The sequence below is a fragment of the Sphaeramia orbicularis genome, chromosome 12 (genome assembly GCF_902148855.1).
Source record: "Sphaeramia orbicularis chromosome 12, fSphaOr1.1, whole genome shotgun sequence".
Taxonomy (NCBI): Eukaryota; Metazoa; Chordata; class Actinopteri; order Kurtiformes; family Apogonidae; genus Sphaeramia; species Sphaeramia orbicularis.
This window is the reverse complement of record NC_043968.1, coordinates 51,934,808-51,953,606: the sequence shown is the minus strand read 5'-3', so window position 1 is coordinate 51,953,606 and position 18,799 is coordinate 51,934,808. Positions and strand designations below refer to the sequence as shown.

General features: G+C 37.2%; 1 protein-coding gene across 3 annotated transcripts in view; it reads right to left on the bottom strand.

Annotated features, from left to right (window-relative positions):
* Positions 1-14,434: 14,434 nt before the first annotated feature.
* Positions 14,435-18,799, bottom strand: part of phf24 (PHD finger protein 24) — a 73,101-nt gene continuing 68,736 nt past the window's right edge. For all 3 annotated transcript variants that reach the window (XM_030148976.1, XM_030148975.1, XM_030148977.1), the window contains one exon: positions 14,435-15,978. In XM_030148976.1, coding sequence (XP_030004836.1) covers positions 15,882-15,978 — 97 coding nt within the window. In that variant the 3' untranslated portion in view covers positions 14,435-15,881. The remainder of the gene's footprint in view (positions 15,979-18,799) is intronic.

Here is an 18,799-nt window from a genome sequence, read left to right as displayed (position 1 = left end):
AGGGGAGGTTAGATTTCACTGAACCATTTTAAAAATATAAGAATTTCTATGTCAAAACCTTATTATCCACAGTATCACAGTAGAAATAACCCAAAATCACGACCGTGGTCACAGTTCATCTTAGTACTCGGATGTTCAGGCACAGACAATCCTTTTGTTTCCAGCTGTTATGTCTTGTTGGTGTCTTGTCTGTATTATGGTTAGAAAAAATCCCACTATGAAATGTGTCAGCAAGAAGAGAGCAACTTAACATTGTATACGGGCTTGTTTTTGTGTAGGCTTAGAGGGTGATAGGTGCGTGCCATGCATAGATTATACAAAGAGCTTCAGCGTTTCATCGAATAAGGTTTAAAACAAGAGCCAGGAATGTTAGACCGCTGTCCTGGAACCAGACGGCTGTAATTGGCTCACGTCAGCTGCAGAGACTGAGTGGGCTCCAAGAAAGAAGTTGGCCTGGCTGATGGAGGTGGGATGTGATGCTTATGCTTGCGGAGGTGGATCTAAAAATGGATCGGAGTTGGAGAGATGGTGGAGTTGGCTGGTATGTCATGTTGCTTAGATTTTTGTTTTGATGTGTTTGAAAATCATTTGGCATCAGTAAGGCCCCAAACTGACGCGGGGAAAACGTTGATATTGGTTCACATTATATACTTCAAAACCTAATATTATTGAACTCCATCCAATGTAATTAAAATTCTGATCTCTGACACTGTGGCTGGAAGGTAAACAGGGTATTGTTTTCAATCAAATGTGTGGAGACAGAAGAACAACTCACCCATCAATCTTTCGGAAGATTTGCTTCGTACGCTGAATTGGTGAATATCTGGAAGCTATTAACACTTTCCTGCCAATAGCTGGAGAATGAAATAAACAGCATCGAAAAATAGATAATGAAGCCACATTAATACAAGCATCAAATTAAATTAAAAGCCCTATAGTGTAGTTTCAGTGGACATGATTTATTTACTCTTTGCTATTTCTTAACAATAATTTTATTGTGAAACACACTTCAGTTATGGGTGGGTTTTTTCTTTATTGCATGATTTGCCAAACATGCTAATATTTCCATAGATGTATTGTTGGATATCTAAGGTAAACACTGCTTTATGATGCTTTCAAGTCATTTTAACGGATCTACATGGCAACGTGATATCATGAATTGTGTAAATATACACTCCATACACACCCCTTTTAACTGGTGTGCTATCTGTACACATTATAAGCTTTCGTATGTATGTTTATGCCATGTCAAATACCACGCAATTAGCAGTTAGGGTTAGCGGTTACGGATATGTAAACCGGAGATCTTGACATAAATTGACACATAATCAAATGGCGTTGAATAACACGCAAATGGATGAAAATGCGTATAAGCATAAGAACTGGTGTGACATACAACGCAATTTCATGGGATCAGTCTGTACATGGACACAAATTGAGTTCCAGGAGTGCATGAGTTGGTTTAAAATTAATTTTACTTTCTTTCTGTTCAGTGAAACAGATACATATACACACTTCAGACACTTAGCGGTTAGCAACAGGTGTTCCACTTCCTAACTGACCTCTCCGGCCCCCCAGGGACCACCGCGACCACAATGCCTCAATCAAACTGCATCAGAGTGACCAAAAATATGCCTAAAATATAAGTTGCTACTGTAAATAATCAGAAATAATAATAAACAACAATGGGGGGTGTACAGTGTTCATTAAAGGTAACATAAATTACTCAGGGCTCCACATACAGTTCACCATTACTGCTGAGTTCTCTGAGCCTGGATTATTGCAGTTGGAACCACTGACATTCACTCATCTTTGCTGTTTACTTCCCTGACAGAACTGGTTAACATGTACTAACAAGAGGCATGGGCCTCAGATCCAAAATCAAGCTCATCTTCAGGCATCTTAAAGTTCAACCAGGGTTGGCGCTCCCATAGACTTACATTTATCTTCTTTCTAGTAATACTAAGATAGTATTCTTTTTCCGTAAGTCACTCTGGTCTCATTTGTTTTATCTGGACTAAGTGACCTGGTGATCCATCTTATTATCGCACCTTTAATAAGACGTCAGGTGAAAGAGAAGTTTCACAGCTTCATTTAATTCGATAAAATGCTTTTTTTTTTCCTGACAGATCGCTCAATGATATAAGTGGTTAAGGAGTAACACTAACAAATGACTCTACAGTGATATTGTTATGCAATGCTTGATACATTTTACAGTTTTACTAAGTCAGTAAGGTCGCATTCAGGATTAAATCATTCATGATCGTCAGGGTCCCAGAGCTCCACCCCATTTTGTCTAAATATGTTCAGTTCTGGCTCCAAAAACCAACATGGCAACAGTCACAAACTACTGGCTTCAAAGCAGCAGTTCAGTAACCAAAAAGTGACATCATAGTTCCTCCATCCATTAATTATATACAGTATGGTCACCATACTGTCCTCTCACACAGTTCAGACTAACACTCTAACATTTAACTATGCATCTAATGGGGAGCTCGGAGGTACACTGGCTATTAGCTCAGAGAACTGAACCTTGCATGAACTCTGCGTGTGACCAGCATAACAACTGCACTGATCTTTGTGACCCTTGACACTGGCAGAGCGAATGTCAAGTGTATCTGGAAATAATTACATCTTTGTGCATCTAGCTTAAAAATTAACAAAATACTGTGCTAAAACTGTTTCATCCACAACAGGAGATGGGTCTTTTGTCCACATACAGGGATTTTTTTTTTTTTTTTTTATTTTCTCTTCATATTAAAAATGTAAGACAACTTGATAATTCTCTAGAGCAGGAGTGTCAAACTCATTTTAGTTCAGGGGCCACATTCAGCCCAATTCAATCTCAAGCGGGCCAAACCATTAAAATAATAGCATAAAAACCTATAAATAATGACAACTCCAAGTTTTTCTCTTCATTTTTTTGTGTAATAAAAAACATTAAATTATGAAAATATTTACATTTACAAACTATCTTTCACAAAAGATGTGAATAATCAGAAAAAAAATTAATTTCTTAAGAAAAATAAGCTAAATTTTAACAATATTCAATATTCAACTTATCACTTGTACATGTGCATTACACAGAATGTTACACAAACATAATATTGTTGAAATTTTGAAGTTTGGAATGTGTAATTAAAATAAGAATGTCAACAATATTATGTATCAATTTATTAACACAACTTACAAATAGGATCTACAAAGCCACAAAACATTTAGTAACAGACAGAATATTGTTAAAATTGTTCTTAATTTTCAGGTTGTTCACATTTTATTGTAAGGGTTAATAGACTATTATTTTACTTTAGATAACATTAGGCTAAAACCAGTTCAACACCCTTGACTGTTAATATCTTCAGTGTAATTTTTTGCATGCCGCGGGCCGGATTGGACCCTTTGGAGGGCCGGTTTTGGCCCACGGGCTGCATGTTTGACACCTGTGCTCTAGAGTGAGTGTTTTAGCCATTAACTGCATTCTGATTTCAGCACCTGAATGTTCTTGTTGGTAGGATTGTGCTTGAAATCCCTGAAGATCAAAGTTAAATATCAAACTGAAAGCACCCCCACACTCCCCTTAAACATCTCATTTCAGTTCAGATATGAAATATGTTAATGATCTTCCTGATGAAGTGACTGATGTGCTGACATTTTACTATGGCTGTGTTCTGGCACTGCTTCCCCAGAGCTCTGACCTGACTGTCACTCTTGTTTACCATTACTCATTTCCCTGCTGAGTGAAGCCATCACACAGCGGTAGCTGCAGCAGCAGCCAGCCACAGCTCAGCACCTCAGTCGGCAGCTGCCCTGATACACTCTCTGTATAACAAGCCAGATAACCTTTATCCTAAGCTCCTCCAGTTTACACATGGGGAGGGCGATGACTCAAAAAAATCACACTTACTGCCTTGATACTCTCAGGGGTTCACATCCATGCATGACACACACTTCAAACACTTGTGCACTCATTTGAGAAAATGCTAAATGGAAACGTACTTGATTAAAGCACTGGCATTTGAACAGAATACATATTGCATCATTGCACAGAATGGCCAGGGATGCTATCACAGTTCAGATACTTATTCCTAACCCAGTCATGTAATGAATAGTGTCATTGTATGTTCTGTAAAACGATGTTATTGAATGGCAGTGAAGTAACACAGGTGACATTACTACTCCCGTTTGGTTTTAGGATTTGGCAAAAAGGTGCCCTATGGTGAAGAAAAAACAGTGGTTTAGTTTAACCCATAAAGACTCAAACATCCACTGGCAACCAAAAGCATCTACTGATCTAAAATGTTTGATACCTGTTGATTCACTAATCATATCTGTACTTGTCAATAATTAGTGTAAAATGCTGTTTGTCATCTTTTCATGGTCATCAGATATGACCCATTTGGACATTCAGAGGCTCCGTAGTGAACATGCAAACACCGTCATCTTCTACAACATTGATTCACCAGTAAAACCCATGGAGTTGGATCAATGACAGTCGGTGGACACACTTGTGTTACGTTCAGTTATTGATATCTTTTCTGAGGAAGTCACTTTTTTTCAGTTTTCTCTGTTTTGATACAATAACCTTTGAATTTACTGTGAGTTTTCATGAACATCTAAATTAAATATGGGAAATTAAATACAGGAAAATACATGATTTACAATGAAAAATGCAAAATAAATAGGATAATATTATAATAAATGCTGAAAAATCACTTAAGAAAGGTGAAATGAAGAGAAGTTCTCATTTGGGAACTGCCAGAAAAATAACACTGGGTCTTTATGGGTTAAATAGTCTGTATACTACTACTAATAGTGTTGTCCTTTTAACTGTAAATGTAACACACAGTTTCCTCTGGGATTATTAAAGTATTCTTAATCTGAATCTGAATTTTGATGTCTGCACTTTTTCATTAATGTTCACTGATTTAGAGTTAGAATTAATCTTAAAATAAAAGTATTAATAATAATTTTATTTATATAGCACCTTTAAAAACTGAGTTTACAAGTGCTTTGACAGACAAAGCAAAAGTGCATAACAGCAGAATAAAAACATAGAAAACAACACAACACAATAAAAAAGATAAGAACAGCAAACATGAAATCATGACTAACTTTGAATGTACTGTAGTGGAGAGGGCAGAAATATAACATGATGCTGTCAGATCAATGCAAAATGAAGAAATGGAATAAAACAACATCATGTATGTCAATATAAATGAATAACCAAAACAGGGTAAAATTAAATATTCAACAATAAAAACATTAAAAATAGACAACATCACATAAAGGCAAGTCTTCAAAGATGCATTTTAAGAGGTTATTTAAAAGATAACACTGATTCCACAAGCCTTACTTCTCAGGCAGGCCGTTCCAAAGTCGGGGGGCCCTGATGGAGAAGGTGCGGTCATCTTTCGATTTAAACCTCGACCTTGGAACAGCCAGGAGCCCTGAGGATCTAAGGATGTGTACTGGCTCATAATTGACTAGCATGTCCATTATATAGCTAGGGGCCAGGCCCATTCGAGCTTTAAAAGTGATCAGTAAAATCTTAAAATCAATTCTAAAACCCACAGGAAGCCAATGAAGTGAAGCCAGGACTGGGTTGATGTGAGGTCATCTGTTAAAACCAGTGAGAAGCCTAGACATCATTTTAACAGGAACAGCTTGTAGTTTCTTCATAGACTGAGTATAAATAGTGGAACCATGTTGTCACACCTTGTTTCCGAAGTGCCAGTAGTTGTGATTTGTCCACCGTTGTGTTGGCCAAGTCGCATGTTAGGATTGAACTATAAGAGGCTGAGGGGTCAGAGGTGAGCTCATGCTAAACACAAGCCTACTGTTCAGGTAAAACTATAAACTTTACAGAGCACTAATTAACAAAGTCATTTTGCAGCGTAGTTAGTGGAACTTGTTAGCCATAACTAGGGAGCTGTCTGTTAGGAAAAATGTGTGTCATTAAATAAACCAAAACTTCAAAAGTCCAACTCAGTAGGTGTCAAAGCGTCCATTTGACCTGAGATCTAATTAATGGAGGGATAATTTAATGATGGTCCACAAGATCATTTATTAGAAGTTCCAAATAAAATGAATGAGACTGGAATGACTGCTGGAAAAAATATATTGGCTTCATATTTTTAAACAGAAGTTCAGTGTAAGTCTATGCCAGGGCTATATGATATATGATTTAAAAGGCAACACCAGTGGCTGTTGGCATTATTTCAACTTATAGATACGTCACAGGTGTCATTTTGGATCTGAGGTCCTTGCCTCTTGGTAAAGGATGTTCATTAGTTACTTCAGTGAAGTACATAGCAAAGTAATGTAAAGTAATGAACACATTGACAAATTAATACATAAAATGGGCTGACGTCTTTCGGCTATAAGAAGGTGCTCTGATATTTTACCTTCCAATGTAAAGGGAATTGTCATTAAATGTCTGGCTTTATCACACTTGGATTATTGCTTAGAGGTTTGGTCATGTGCTACCACAGCATATATAAAGAAATTGCAAACTGTTCAGAATAAGGCAGCACAGTGTTTACTTCGTTGTCCATATAGAACAAATGTCAATAAAATGTATAATTGTCTTGCTTGGTTAAAGGTAAAGAACAAATGTATTAATAATGGGGTATGAGATTCCAATGTGCTGTGATGTTCTGTATTTTTGTAACTTATCTGATGGAAATGTAGTGGGAAACGGCATATACTTGGTTAAGATACTTTTAGTGGCTTGCAGGAAAGCTATTACAAGGAACTGGGGAAGGACAGAACCACCAACACAGGACCAGTGAATGGCAATCATTGATGGAATATATACAATGGGAAGGGTGACTCATAGACTGTGACTACAGGAAGCACAAATGGACAAAAAGTGGAATAAATGGACTGTTTACAGAGCGAAGAATGATGGACAGACTGGAAAAAAAATGTGCTGAAATAGGTATATGTATCCAAGCAATGTTGGTTTGTTTGTTTTTTATTGTTTTGTCACATATGTGTAAAAATTTCAATAAAAACTTAAGTGACAAAAAAAAGAACAAATGTATTGTCTTATTACTTGTTTTTAATTGGAAAATATCAATGACTAAACTGCCAAAGGTATTACATAAACATCTGTCCTTCAGTTCCTCTGAACATCTACTGTATATAACACAAGGCATGCTGCAGGAGGTAGATTTACTCTAAAGAAAGTGTTACCAAATAAAATGAAAAGTACTGTGATGTATAGAGCTATGGTGATATGGAATGTTCTGCCAGGATGAATCATTCAAGAATATAACAAATACAGATTTAAAGAATTTCTGAAAGAGTATTTACTTGCAAAACCATGCTCTGTGTCTGATAATGTTTAGTTGATTGACATTACATTGATATATAACTGTGAAATAGATCTGACCATTTACAAAGTATGTTAAAAACTACTTTTTGGGAGGTACTGTTAATTGAACTAGGTCCTGTATAACATGTATGTTGTTTTTGTTTTGTAATTGTGATGAATGGTTTTTAGTTGTTGTTGGTGTTGTTTAATTTTGTGTGGGGGTGTTTTTGGTAATTTGTGTATTGCAGTGTAAAGACAAATGTGTTGGGTGTGGACTCCAGGAAGAATAGCAATGGCCTCAGCCAGAGCTAATGGAGATCCAAATAAATGAAATGAAATGAATTGAGTCAGTGTCAGGGTCTCAACCTGAAATGAATTCAGGCTGAGAGAATTCAAGAATAATGGTGAACACTTAAAATGACTTAAAATCAATTACAATCAGTTTAACACGTGGTTGAAATACAACCTAAACTATGTAAGTTCATCATAACTGATTCAAATGTAAACCTAACATTAACCCTCCTCTAAGACTTTACCTGATTGCCATATTGTTTGTAATAAAGGGATGGGATTAAATAAGTGTTTACTTCTTCCCACTCCTGTTCGCATGTGTCACTGACAAACAGTATTTCTTTTGTATAGCCTACTAGAATAAATTAGTTTTTTGGTTGTCTTATGTTGCTAATTTGCTTTGGGAATTTGCTTTTTTTGGTGGTTGTATGGTGTTTTTTATGTGCCCGAAATCAATCAATCATTCATTCATTCTATGACCTGGTGGTGTTGAAAGGACAGTGTTGCATAAATCTTGGTTTATAAGTTTAATAATATGGTTGTTTCTGAGTTTCTCGCTCCGTTCCATTCCCTCAGAAAAACATGCCAAAGTCAAAACTACTGCGATTTAACATCTTTTTGCAATTATATATCCACATTTTTCAGAAATGATCAGATGATATTTTATTCTCAAGTAGTTGTCAGACAGTAAATTCCCCCCAGCGTGCTACTTACTGTATTAAAAACTGTGACCAAAAGTGAAGTGAAAATGTTTAACCATGAGTCTGCTAATATGTGTGTACCCGAGAGTGAATCTTGTAAGTAACTAAGGTAGATCTATCAAAAAGGACATGTTTTACAGCAAGAATCTAAAAGTTTCAAAGTCACTTTATTTTTGCCTGTAAAACTTATCTCAGTCTGCTCGGTGGAAAGCAGGTAAATAAGTAAACTGGCCGTCTACCAAGATACGTTACAGCCCACTAGGAGTTTAAATTAACCGGAACAGTTTTTCAGACTGGACGGCTCCACTGACTCCGTCCATCATACTGAACCATGCACAGCAATGCAGATCACTTACATTCATCTGCAAAACTCAATTGTCCAAAACATTAGGACTCCGAGTTCCTTTAGAAAGATCAATATCCTTGGTAAATAGATGGTAAAACTTCAGTGCATTATGCAAGGTTAGATTTCACTTTAAGTGTCTTTGTAAGGTATTAAATACAATATCTGCAAAACAATAGACGTAAAATTACACTAGGTATTACATTATATATGTAGAACGTGATCTTTACAACAGAAAGAAAAATACTGACTTAGAATTTGTCAAATACATGCCCCTTTTTATGATTTATTTGTTACAAGAGCAATTATTTAATCTGTAGTGTTGTATTGAAAGGAATACGATTGTAGTTTGTTTTGTCTTTCAGCACTTTATTAAACCTGTTTAATCTTTTAAATGCTGCAAAATCTACCAAGGCCAAAATAAGCCCAAAACATCCCTTAACAATCCTTTTCATTAGCTCAGGCTATTAACCTTTGGGATAATTCAGAGCTTATGTTTTACCTTTGACTCAGCGTTTTATGTAGCAATTAACTTGGTCATGAATGGTATCATTGAATCTGTTATGAAACAATTACATAACCTGCTCATCTAAATGATTTCTCTCCCACACACACTCTTCAAATACATACTTTTATGTCTGTTTCCTATTTTTTTGCAGTGTGTTTAATTCCTTTATATTCTGTATATTGCCAAAGGCTTTCTCTGTCCCACTATTTGACCTTCAGTTTAACCTTTTAGAGGATGCTGCTTACTGGAATTGGTTCTTCCCTCTGCTGGAAAATACAAAATAATACAAGCTTCGGGGCAGTGGAGAGTTTGTAACAATGCTGTAAAATGACAGCAAGTCGACTATAAGTTGACCATGTTTTTCTCACTCCGGTTTTAAAGGATGCTGAACCTTAGAGGCAAACCGCACTGCATACCAAAGTTTGTGTCAGACTCCTCTTCCAGTGCCTGTTGATGAGAAGGTGACCTGTTCTGCAGTATAACAGACAGTCCTCTGGATATAATCGCAGGTAGGTGTAAAGTCCACTGACCATGATCCTCATGCACAGGAGTCTGTCCTTTTTATGTATGCCTGAGCAGACTCTCAGCCCCAATAATTGCCTCTCCTGACTGTTCCTGTGTTACCGTGTGACCCTCTTAACATTGTACGTTTGACACTTCCTGGGTGTTTAAGATTTCAGGTAAAGCTCTTTGTTTAATCACTGGAATTACATTTGGTTTCCCACAGTTTTTTTCATGCTTAGTCAATCGTGTGCAGAAGGAAACCTTTGTTAGGCTAAATATTGTTAGTCTGCATTTCTTCTGGGCTCTAAATGTTTTTCTTCTTCTTTTTTTTGGCGTCCTTGGCAACTGTTCCCTGTTTGATAAACTGCATTTGCATTCGTTTATGCCCCTGTCATCACTGACCGCTCTTACAAAAGAAGACCTCTGACCTCAGTTGGAATAAACAGGTTGGTTTTGACAAACAGGATGCATCCTTTTGATTTTAAATGAGTGAAAAATATTTTAGTTAATGTGTTATTCATAAGATGGAAAATTTCATCCTTTCTAAGTGGTTTAATTAATATTCACTTGCCAGTGGAAAAACGGCAAGTAGTGTTTGAAGTACAAGAAGAAAATGACTCTAATGAGAGCTCAAACTAAAAGGCCCATGCTAAAGTATAACTGAAACAGCTATTAAGAAAGTAACACTTTACATTCAGTCAGTTAATACACAGTCACTCAGTAAACAATGACTTTCATTTATTTCATTTATTTTCCAAACTGCTTAATCTCCAACAAGGCCACAGTGGTGCTAGAGCCCATCCTGGTTATCAACAGATGGACACCCTGGACATGTTGCCAATTTATCACAGTCCTGAACAAACATCCATTTACTCCCATGGTGGATTTTTAAATTGACCAATTAACAGATTAACCGTTTCATGCATAATGGTCACTACAGTGGACTGCTATTCTATAACTGTTCTTCAGTATGTTCTTGGATTTTGTTGCTTTACTTGCATATCAGCCAACACAGTGGACACTTATTGGTCAAAACACGGTAATGTCTCGTCACAGAGCGAACTTTAATTGATTGCCATTCCAACATTTATTTCAACATAAAGTAGCTCCTTTTTTTGGATAATCCCTTATGATCTAACTAAAGCAAAAATGATTTTAAAAGTAAAGCTGTGGGTCATTTAACAACACTAATCTGTCAAATTGTGTCTAAAATGTCCTGTCAGAGAGATTTCGAATACTGTGTTTGGACACTTATGCACCATCCCTCACACTGTAATTCATACCATTACTGTAACTTTCCTGTTTTCGATAAACCTGATCTGCAGAAACATATTTGAGTGTAAATAAATTGCTAATTGTTATTAGACTGTAATTTTTTTTTAAACAAAAACTTTTTTTTTTGTTGCATATTATCTTAGTGAGTAATAACTAGTATTATAGTATGTTAAAAATGTAAGAAAATATCAGATTAGCAGCATTTTAAAAAATTATTTCATGGTTTCAGTCAGTAAATGCATATTTTTTTACTTCAAGAATTAAACACATGGCGTCCAGCTGAATGGACATTTTTGTAACTCCATGAAAAATAGGTTCATAGAAAAAATTTCAACCACATTGTTTTTTTATGCATAAAGAGGAATAAAAACACTCAGGAAAAAAAAAAAATCTTGAATAAGATTCTCATAATTCATGCATGAAAGGGTTAAGGTACATGTTTTTGGATGGTGGGAGGACACCGAGGTATCCAGAGAGAACCCAAGCAGACCCTTAGTTGCACAAAATCCTGATTTAAGGGTCTTATCTGATGATGTGTGCATAGACTTTTTTTAATATCTAATTTTTTTTTGTTTGGAACTTCACAAGCTGGTAATGCTTGTCCTGGTTATGAGGACTGGAATCATCCTTGCTGGTCTGGTAAAGTAGTTTTGTTCAGACCTGTCTGTTAATGCTTGCCAGACCTATCTCCATGCCAGTACTGGAGATAGGTCTGGCTCAATGCACTATCAACCTGGAATAGGAAAACAAAACCTCTCCCTCATGATTGGCTTTTGATTTTTGGGTATTTCTTTAAAAAAAAATGGCACTCAGCCACAGCACTTTTTTTAGTACTGCATCGGAAAAGATGTTTTGGAAATTTGTGAGTGATAAAGCGAGTGATAGCATTAAAATGACTAAATCAAAGCCAAAGAAAACAGTACAGAAAAAGAGTTTTGTTAAAGCTCTAGTTGTATCTGAGAGGTTGTTATTACTGTTTCACATAGCAAGGGTGACTTTGGAGAGCTGTAACAAAGGAGGATAGAGGATGGGAGGAGAATGACCTAAATAGCTGTCCAATGTCATACTTACACCCTGTGAGCCAGATTACATACTGCATGTATACGAATCATCCCAGTTTCTGTCTGCTGCCAACTACCTGTACAGACCTAAGGTAACAGAAAATCAACATTTTTGCCTCCTTTTACTGCCAAACCTGTAACTCAGTGTTGGCTTTTAACTGCACTGAGCTTGCCACAAACCAAATTGGCCACATATTCAACAGCTGCAGTCAAATACAGGGTTTTTCTCAAACAGTTTGCAGAATGAGGTGTTTGATTTTTGTAGAAATTATATGATTTCTCTGTGTCCTGAGTAAATCAGTGTATGGGTCATGAGCCTATGAGTAAAATATTTCCAAAGTAGAGAAACTTAACTAAATTTGCATTATTAGAGAAGAAAAATTAAGTCACAAGTACCAGCTGGCTATAGTTGTCAAGGCACAATATTGGCTCAAAAAGTGAAAGTCTATGGGCCTGATTTACTAAAGGTTTGTGTGTGTAAAAAGGTGCATAAACTTGACTGCACACGCAAAACCACATTGAAGCTCATCTACTAACAGGATGCAACAAGGGTTGCATCTCTCAAATGGGCAAAATAGCTTGTGCAACCCATTTAGAGTGTTTGCCTTGATGAATATGTAAAATAGGTGTTTCTGCCAGGACGTGCAAAATTATTGGGAGGAGTAAATGCAAATATTTATTTAGCTCGCGCAATGTGATTTACCAAACCTGAAAATGATTGTGGTGGCTGATTTTGCATCTATATTTAGCACTGAAAGGCAGATTTTAACTGACACGGATCTGCACAGAACTGGCTGCAGTTGTTGTGGCGAAGAAGCGGCATAGGAACAACTAAAGGCAATGCAGTGAACCAATCTGTTCTGCTCATATCAACATTTTTGGAATGATGGAAGAAAAAAATAATTGAGACGTATGTGTGGCACATCTAAAATAATGTGACCCCATTTTGTGTTTTTTTTTTAAAGTCTATATTTTATTTTATTACTTTCATTTTATTAATGTTTACATTTTGCTGTGAAGTGGAATGCTTAACCTTGTCCGGTAATGATGCCGTGAATTGTTATGGCACTGGCAGTGTGGATAACAGGGGTTTACAGTAGGAGCTATGAGGTAGGAACTATTCTTCTAGCCCAGTTTCCTCTGGGGTACTATAGCGAAGCACCGCCACCCTCCCCCATGTCCTCTGATGCATTCTGGAAAGAAGAACTGCAAGTGACGTTTCCTCATTGCTCCGTTTGTTTTATTCCATTCAGATCCGGTCCACATCAGGACCAAACAGTAATTGTTATTGTGGCCCTCAGCCCTCTGGGACCCGTTACATATGCTGCCACCCCCCCACCCCACCCACACACACACACACACACACACACACACACACACACACACACACACTTTACGGGCTCTTGTAGCAAAGGCTACTTTTCCACTTGATCTGATGATTGTGATTAAAAATATGCACCAACATTAGGCTACAGTGTGACAAAAGTATATGCGCCTGACAGTCATTCAATCCAACAACCCCCACAGCCCCCCCAACTCTAAAATGAATCCGGTGCCGAGACCCACTCATGAGATTCTAAAAGTTCTACATGAACTAGGGGATGATTTGGGGCCAGTCACAAGGAGGAGTCATGCAACAGCTTCTATGATAAAACTCCTTATAACGTTACATTTCCTTGCGTCTGGATCATTCCAGTCACTGTTACCATTAGTGCTGGTGTGTCCCAGAGCAGTTTTTACAAGCATACTGTCTCCATGACGACAACCAGTAGTGCACATGAAATCCTCATTTAAATAGGGCAGTCTGCAAGACTTTGCAGCTGTTGTCATTTGTGAAGGCAATCTTAGTTGATCACCCATGACATGTAAATCAATATCTTTTTAGCATGAGTAAGCAAATTTGCACCAGTTATTTGCAGTCTTAGTAAATCAGGCCCTATGACTTAATGAAAAAATGGGCTGTACTCAAAATTTATATTTGCCTCTGAGCAACCTGCTCTACTTCACTTCACTTTGACACAGTCTGCACATTAGAATCAATCAAACTCCTTCTAGTGTGGGATTTGTAAATGTGTTGTATAAATGTATGTAAACCTATGTATATACAGAATGTAAAATACTTCATTATATATCTTGAAATCTTCAGCAAACCAGTACTTCTGTCATGTTTCCAATTTATTTAATTTAATCAAAGTAAGATTTTGCATTTATTATCTCTGAAGTACATAATTTTAAAAAAATGTATATCAGTGTATATCAGTGTAATCAAGACATACGAATATCAGTGTTTTTATTTTATTTATTTATATTCTGTAATATCCAGGTTATAATTAAAAGTCAATAAAATCATGATACCACTTGAGAAAGTCTTCATTCTTTCCAGTTTTAGTTTTTCATTCAACACCCAGCCCTCGGGCTTTTTAAAAAAAATTGATTTAGTTTGTGTTTGGCTTTTGTATGCTTATCAGTGAGAAAAGACACACACCCAGGATTCTCAAGAAGGAGAGTAAATGCCATGCATTTATTTCAGCGCTGTGACACATCTTTCAGTCTAACAAGACTCCACTGTCATTACCATATTTTACTCACTAAGAGGACCTGGCAAATTACATGGTACACTATATGAAGTTCTACTCATTACAGTATATTTGCAGTGATTCTAGGGCCAGTTTAATGTGCAGTTTAATAGCTGTATATCCTTCAACATTACAGGTTTCCCATCACATTTTCTATACATTTTAACAGTGCTTATGCATATTAACAAAGGATGTAAGCAAATGTTTGCACCAGGTCTCCCATTGCCGGTCAGCATTTCATTAGATACTAGGTCACTCAGTAGCTCATGTACATCTCATTTCCACAGTGCAAATAATAACACTAGAACAAGGAGGCAGATGTTTTCACCTTGTCAAAGTGCAGCTCTGAGACCATGACTGGAAAAAACAACAAAAAAAAAAATACTATATTGGCAGTATATACACATCACTTACTGGGTTAGCTTTCATTAACATCCTTTTTCACAGTTAGTACTTGAGAAAAAACAGAATGAAAGAGTGGGGGAAAGAGAGAATATGTCAGAGGATACAGGAATAAATACAGCTTTTGTAATGCATAATAATTTATACTGGCATGTATAGTAGTTCTCATATAATATTATACGTAGATAGCTTTCATTCCTGTTTGTTATATGTTCTGAGAATGGCAGCTGCAGGATTAATCTCCTCTCAGAAGGCTATCCACTTGTCAAACTGTGCCAATAATGAATGTGTATGTGCCTCTGTGACGTGATTAAAGTTTCGGATGGCAAACAACACAAACCCATTACAGTAACATTGACTATTATTAGAATATGATGAGAGCCAAAGGAACACATACTTTAAAGAGAAGTAGCCTGTCACACACACATGGAGAAATGCATTACAGTATGGAACAGGACAAATGGACGTTTAATATTTTTCATTTCGATCAGAGTGTAAGCGTCCTTGGATTGTTTTCAAAATGTGTGCACGTTAACTACACTCAGAGTTTCAAAAGTCTTCCTAACCGACTGCCTAGTCTTGTGTGGGTGATTGTCTTCCTCGTCCTATCTCTCACATGTTGGAGGCTGTCAGGTTTCAGAGTTGGGACCCGTGACAACCGCTGTCACTTCGTCACTATGTCAGTCAGCATGTGTGTTGTCAGTGTGTGGTGTTGAGGTGATGCAGAGGAGGAGAGACTCTGTCAATTGCTTGATCTGCTGTCTCTTGGTGCTTTATCCAGTTCGCTCGCTGCATTCGCCGTGGTGTCATCATGTCTGTCTTCCTCCTCTCATCTGTGGACTTGGGTACATCCTCGATCTCCCTCTCTCTCCTTCTGCAGGGGTGGAGCGGTCCATCCTCGACTATAGAGGCATACGGATATGCGTGGCAGAACTATTGGGCCGGGCAGCCAAAATATAGATGGCACTCTCTTTTAAAAAGTCTGCCCAGGTCACTGGCCTGTTGAATAGAAAGACAGCTTATTATTATTATTTTCCTTCATAAATATTCCACACTTTGTGGCCGGCAGCTGTAAATACTCATCACAGCCCACATAGCTCTCACTGTATTTCTACTAAAGATGCAACTACAGCCCTTGAATATTACTCACACACTATTCTAATAGAATATTATTCTGCACAGCATAAACCAGCGTATAACTCAACACATCAGCCACGCAGGAAAATGTGGTATTAATACCAGGCCTTTGTTCTGCTTCATTTGCTTCATGCTGCTTTGCAAATGTAATTATGGAATTGCATTTGTCAGAGCTCTGTCAAAGCATGTTCTTCTAATGAGTATTCCACTTTATATGTCTTTCTTGTGTAACTCCCTCTCCAATTCTGGTTCCCAGTAGTTGCTTCCTCAAGTGAGACTGTACTAGATGCCAAATAATCTCTTATAGTGGTATGAAGAAAAGTCTAAAAGTTTATAAAAATGTATCAAATAGGAAATTAACCAAATCTGCATTATCTGGTTGTAGTGATTTTTGCCAGGAAACTCTGGAGGAATCACACTGCACAAGACCCCAAATATAATGGCAACACTGCACAGGCCTGGGTCTATATTTAGTTCCAGGGACTTTATTTTAGCACTAACAGCCCTTGCTTTGGGCTATAATTTAGGTACTTCTGGACTACAGCTTGAATAAAAGAACATTTCCTATTGGCCAGACTGTGCTGTATTAAATGTTTTTTCAGCCATATTTTTTTAAACAGCTGCATCTGTACAGGTTTCATCATGCTTTCCCACAGATCTAGGACTCAAGACCACAGTGGAAATGCAGACAGTAATTTAAAGAAACCTTTTACTGTAACTCTTTATACCTGTTGCAGATTCTCGGCAGAACCTCTCTAGGACAATGAGGGCACTTTTACTTTGATGATATTCAGTGACCGTGAAAGCTCGCTGCTGGGGTGTGTACTGAGGTCTGACCATCTTCTACCAAGCCACATGGGCATCCAGATGAACAGGAAGGCCAATGCACAGAATGTGAACAAATTTATATCTTTTGTCTCTCTTTCAAATCAAGAAGGAGACTGGTTTCAGCTACATTTCTGTCTGTGTTAGTTTACGGTGATGTCTTGCACATACATGCCTCCTTCCACAGCTTACAGTCACTGAACACTGTGTATCATGGAGCTCTGAGGTTCATCACCAATTTTAAATCTCTCACTCATCATTGTTTGCTTTATGCTCGTGTTGGATGGTCTTCTTTGTCAGCTCGCAGACTTAGTCACTGGCGTGTTTTAATTTATAAGCCTATCTTAGGTCTGCTCCCATCATACCTTCTGACCTACATCAGTTGGAGAACCACAGACACTTATAATCTTCGTTCTCAGGATCTTTTCGTTTGGTCTGTTCCTAAAGTTAGAACTGAACAGGCAAAAAAGGCCTTCAGATTTGCGGCTCCATTCACCTGGAACGAACTATAAAAAGACCCGAAACTTAAAGATCTGGTTTCGCTGGACACTTTCAAGAGGATGTTATATGACTTAGAGACAGAGACATCTGGCTGCAGATGTTTTGTCTGACGCACTTTATCTTCATCTCGTGGGCACTTGTAGCAAAGTTGACTTTGGAAGGTTTGAGCTGATTTTGTGTTTTTTCATGTATTGAAAACTTGTTTGTTTGTTTGTTTTTTTGTATGAAAGTTTGCGTCTGTAACTATTTAATGTACTGCTGCCCATCCTAGCCAGGATACTCTTGGAAAAGAGATGTTTAATCTCAATGAGGTTTTCCTGGTTAAATGAAGGTAAATGAATAAACAATACCCATGAATTCTGCGATTTTGAGGCCAAAATTACCCGTGGTTATTGGTCTGTTTCTAACAAATGAAACTACCAAGAGGGAACACCCAGATGATGCAATGAATTATGTATGCAGACTGAAATGCTTAAAATTTCAAATGCTCAGTTCAATACAAGCTTAAAGAATCCTCACTAAAAGCATTAACACCTTGCATTTGGCATGATAAACTCAAACCTTTTTACCTGTTTTATGCATGCAAGTAAAAAACCAATGGACAGATCTCATATTAACCCTTACACCTCCATGCGCAAAAGAGTTTTATTTTGCAAAATTCAAATTAGTGTTGTTCACTGAAGCATGAAAACTGACCCAGGACACTGGTGTCAGTCAAGGGGGAATTACATGGTCAATAAACACATATGATCAGATTTTCAAAATGTCTTCGCATTTTGGTTTCATGTTTTTTCTGAGAATCTACTTTTTTCTGATACACCGTGTTTATTTGGAAGGCCCCACCCACCTTGGTCTTTGGGAAGCTGTAGTGTTGCTAATTTGACCGTAGGTTTCCTGACATTCCAAATAAAATCTAACATTGTTTTACTGATCATTTTAAATCTGAGGAATTTAAATTCGCAAATAGCATAGATGTGGTATCTAATATTTTAGGAAGGACTGTTGTCTTGATCAAATTAATTCTGCCAAGAAATGATACAGGGAGACTGTTCCATCTTGTTAACATTTCTTTGAGACTTTTTACCAAAGGATTTATAACTGATTGATTTGGGGGTGACTTTAATTCCTAAGTGACTGAACCCAATGGAGACCAGCAAAAAGGCTGAATATAGACTGGTGCAGTTCTTATGCTGTTGTACAGAATCATTATTTCTGATTTGTCAAAATTGACTTTGTACCCAGATATTAAGCTAAATTCTCTAATACATTTAGCTAGAGCTTCTAATGATTTAGTGGGATTTGTTAATGTCAAAAGAATATCATCAGCGTACAATAAAACTTTATGTTGTTTCGTGCC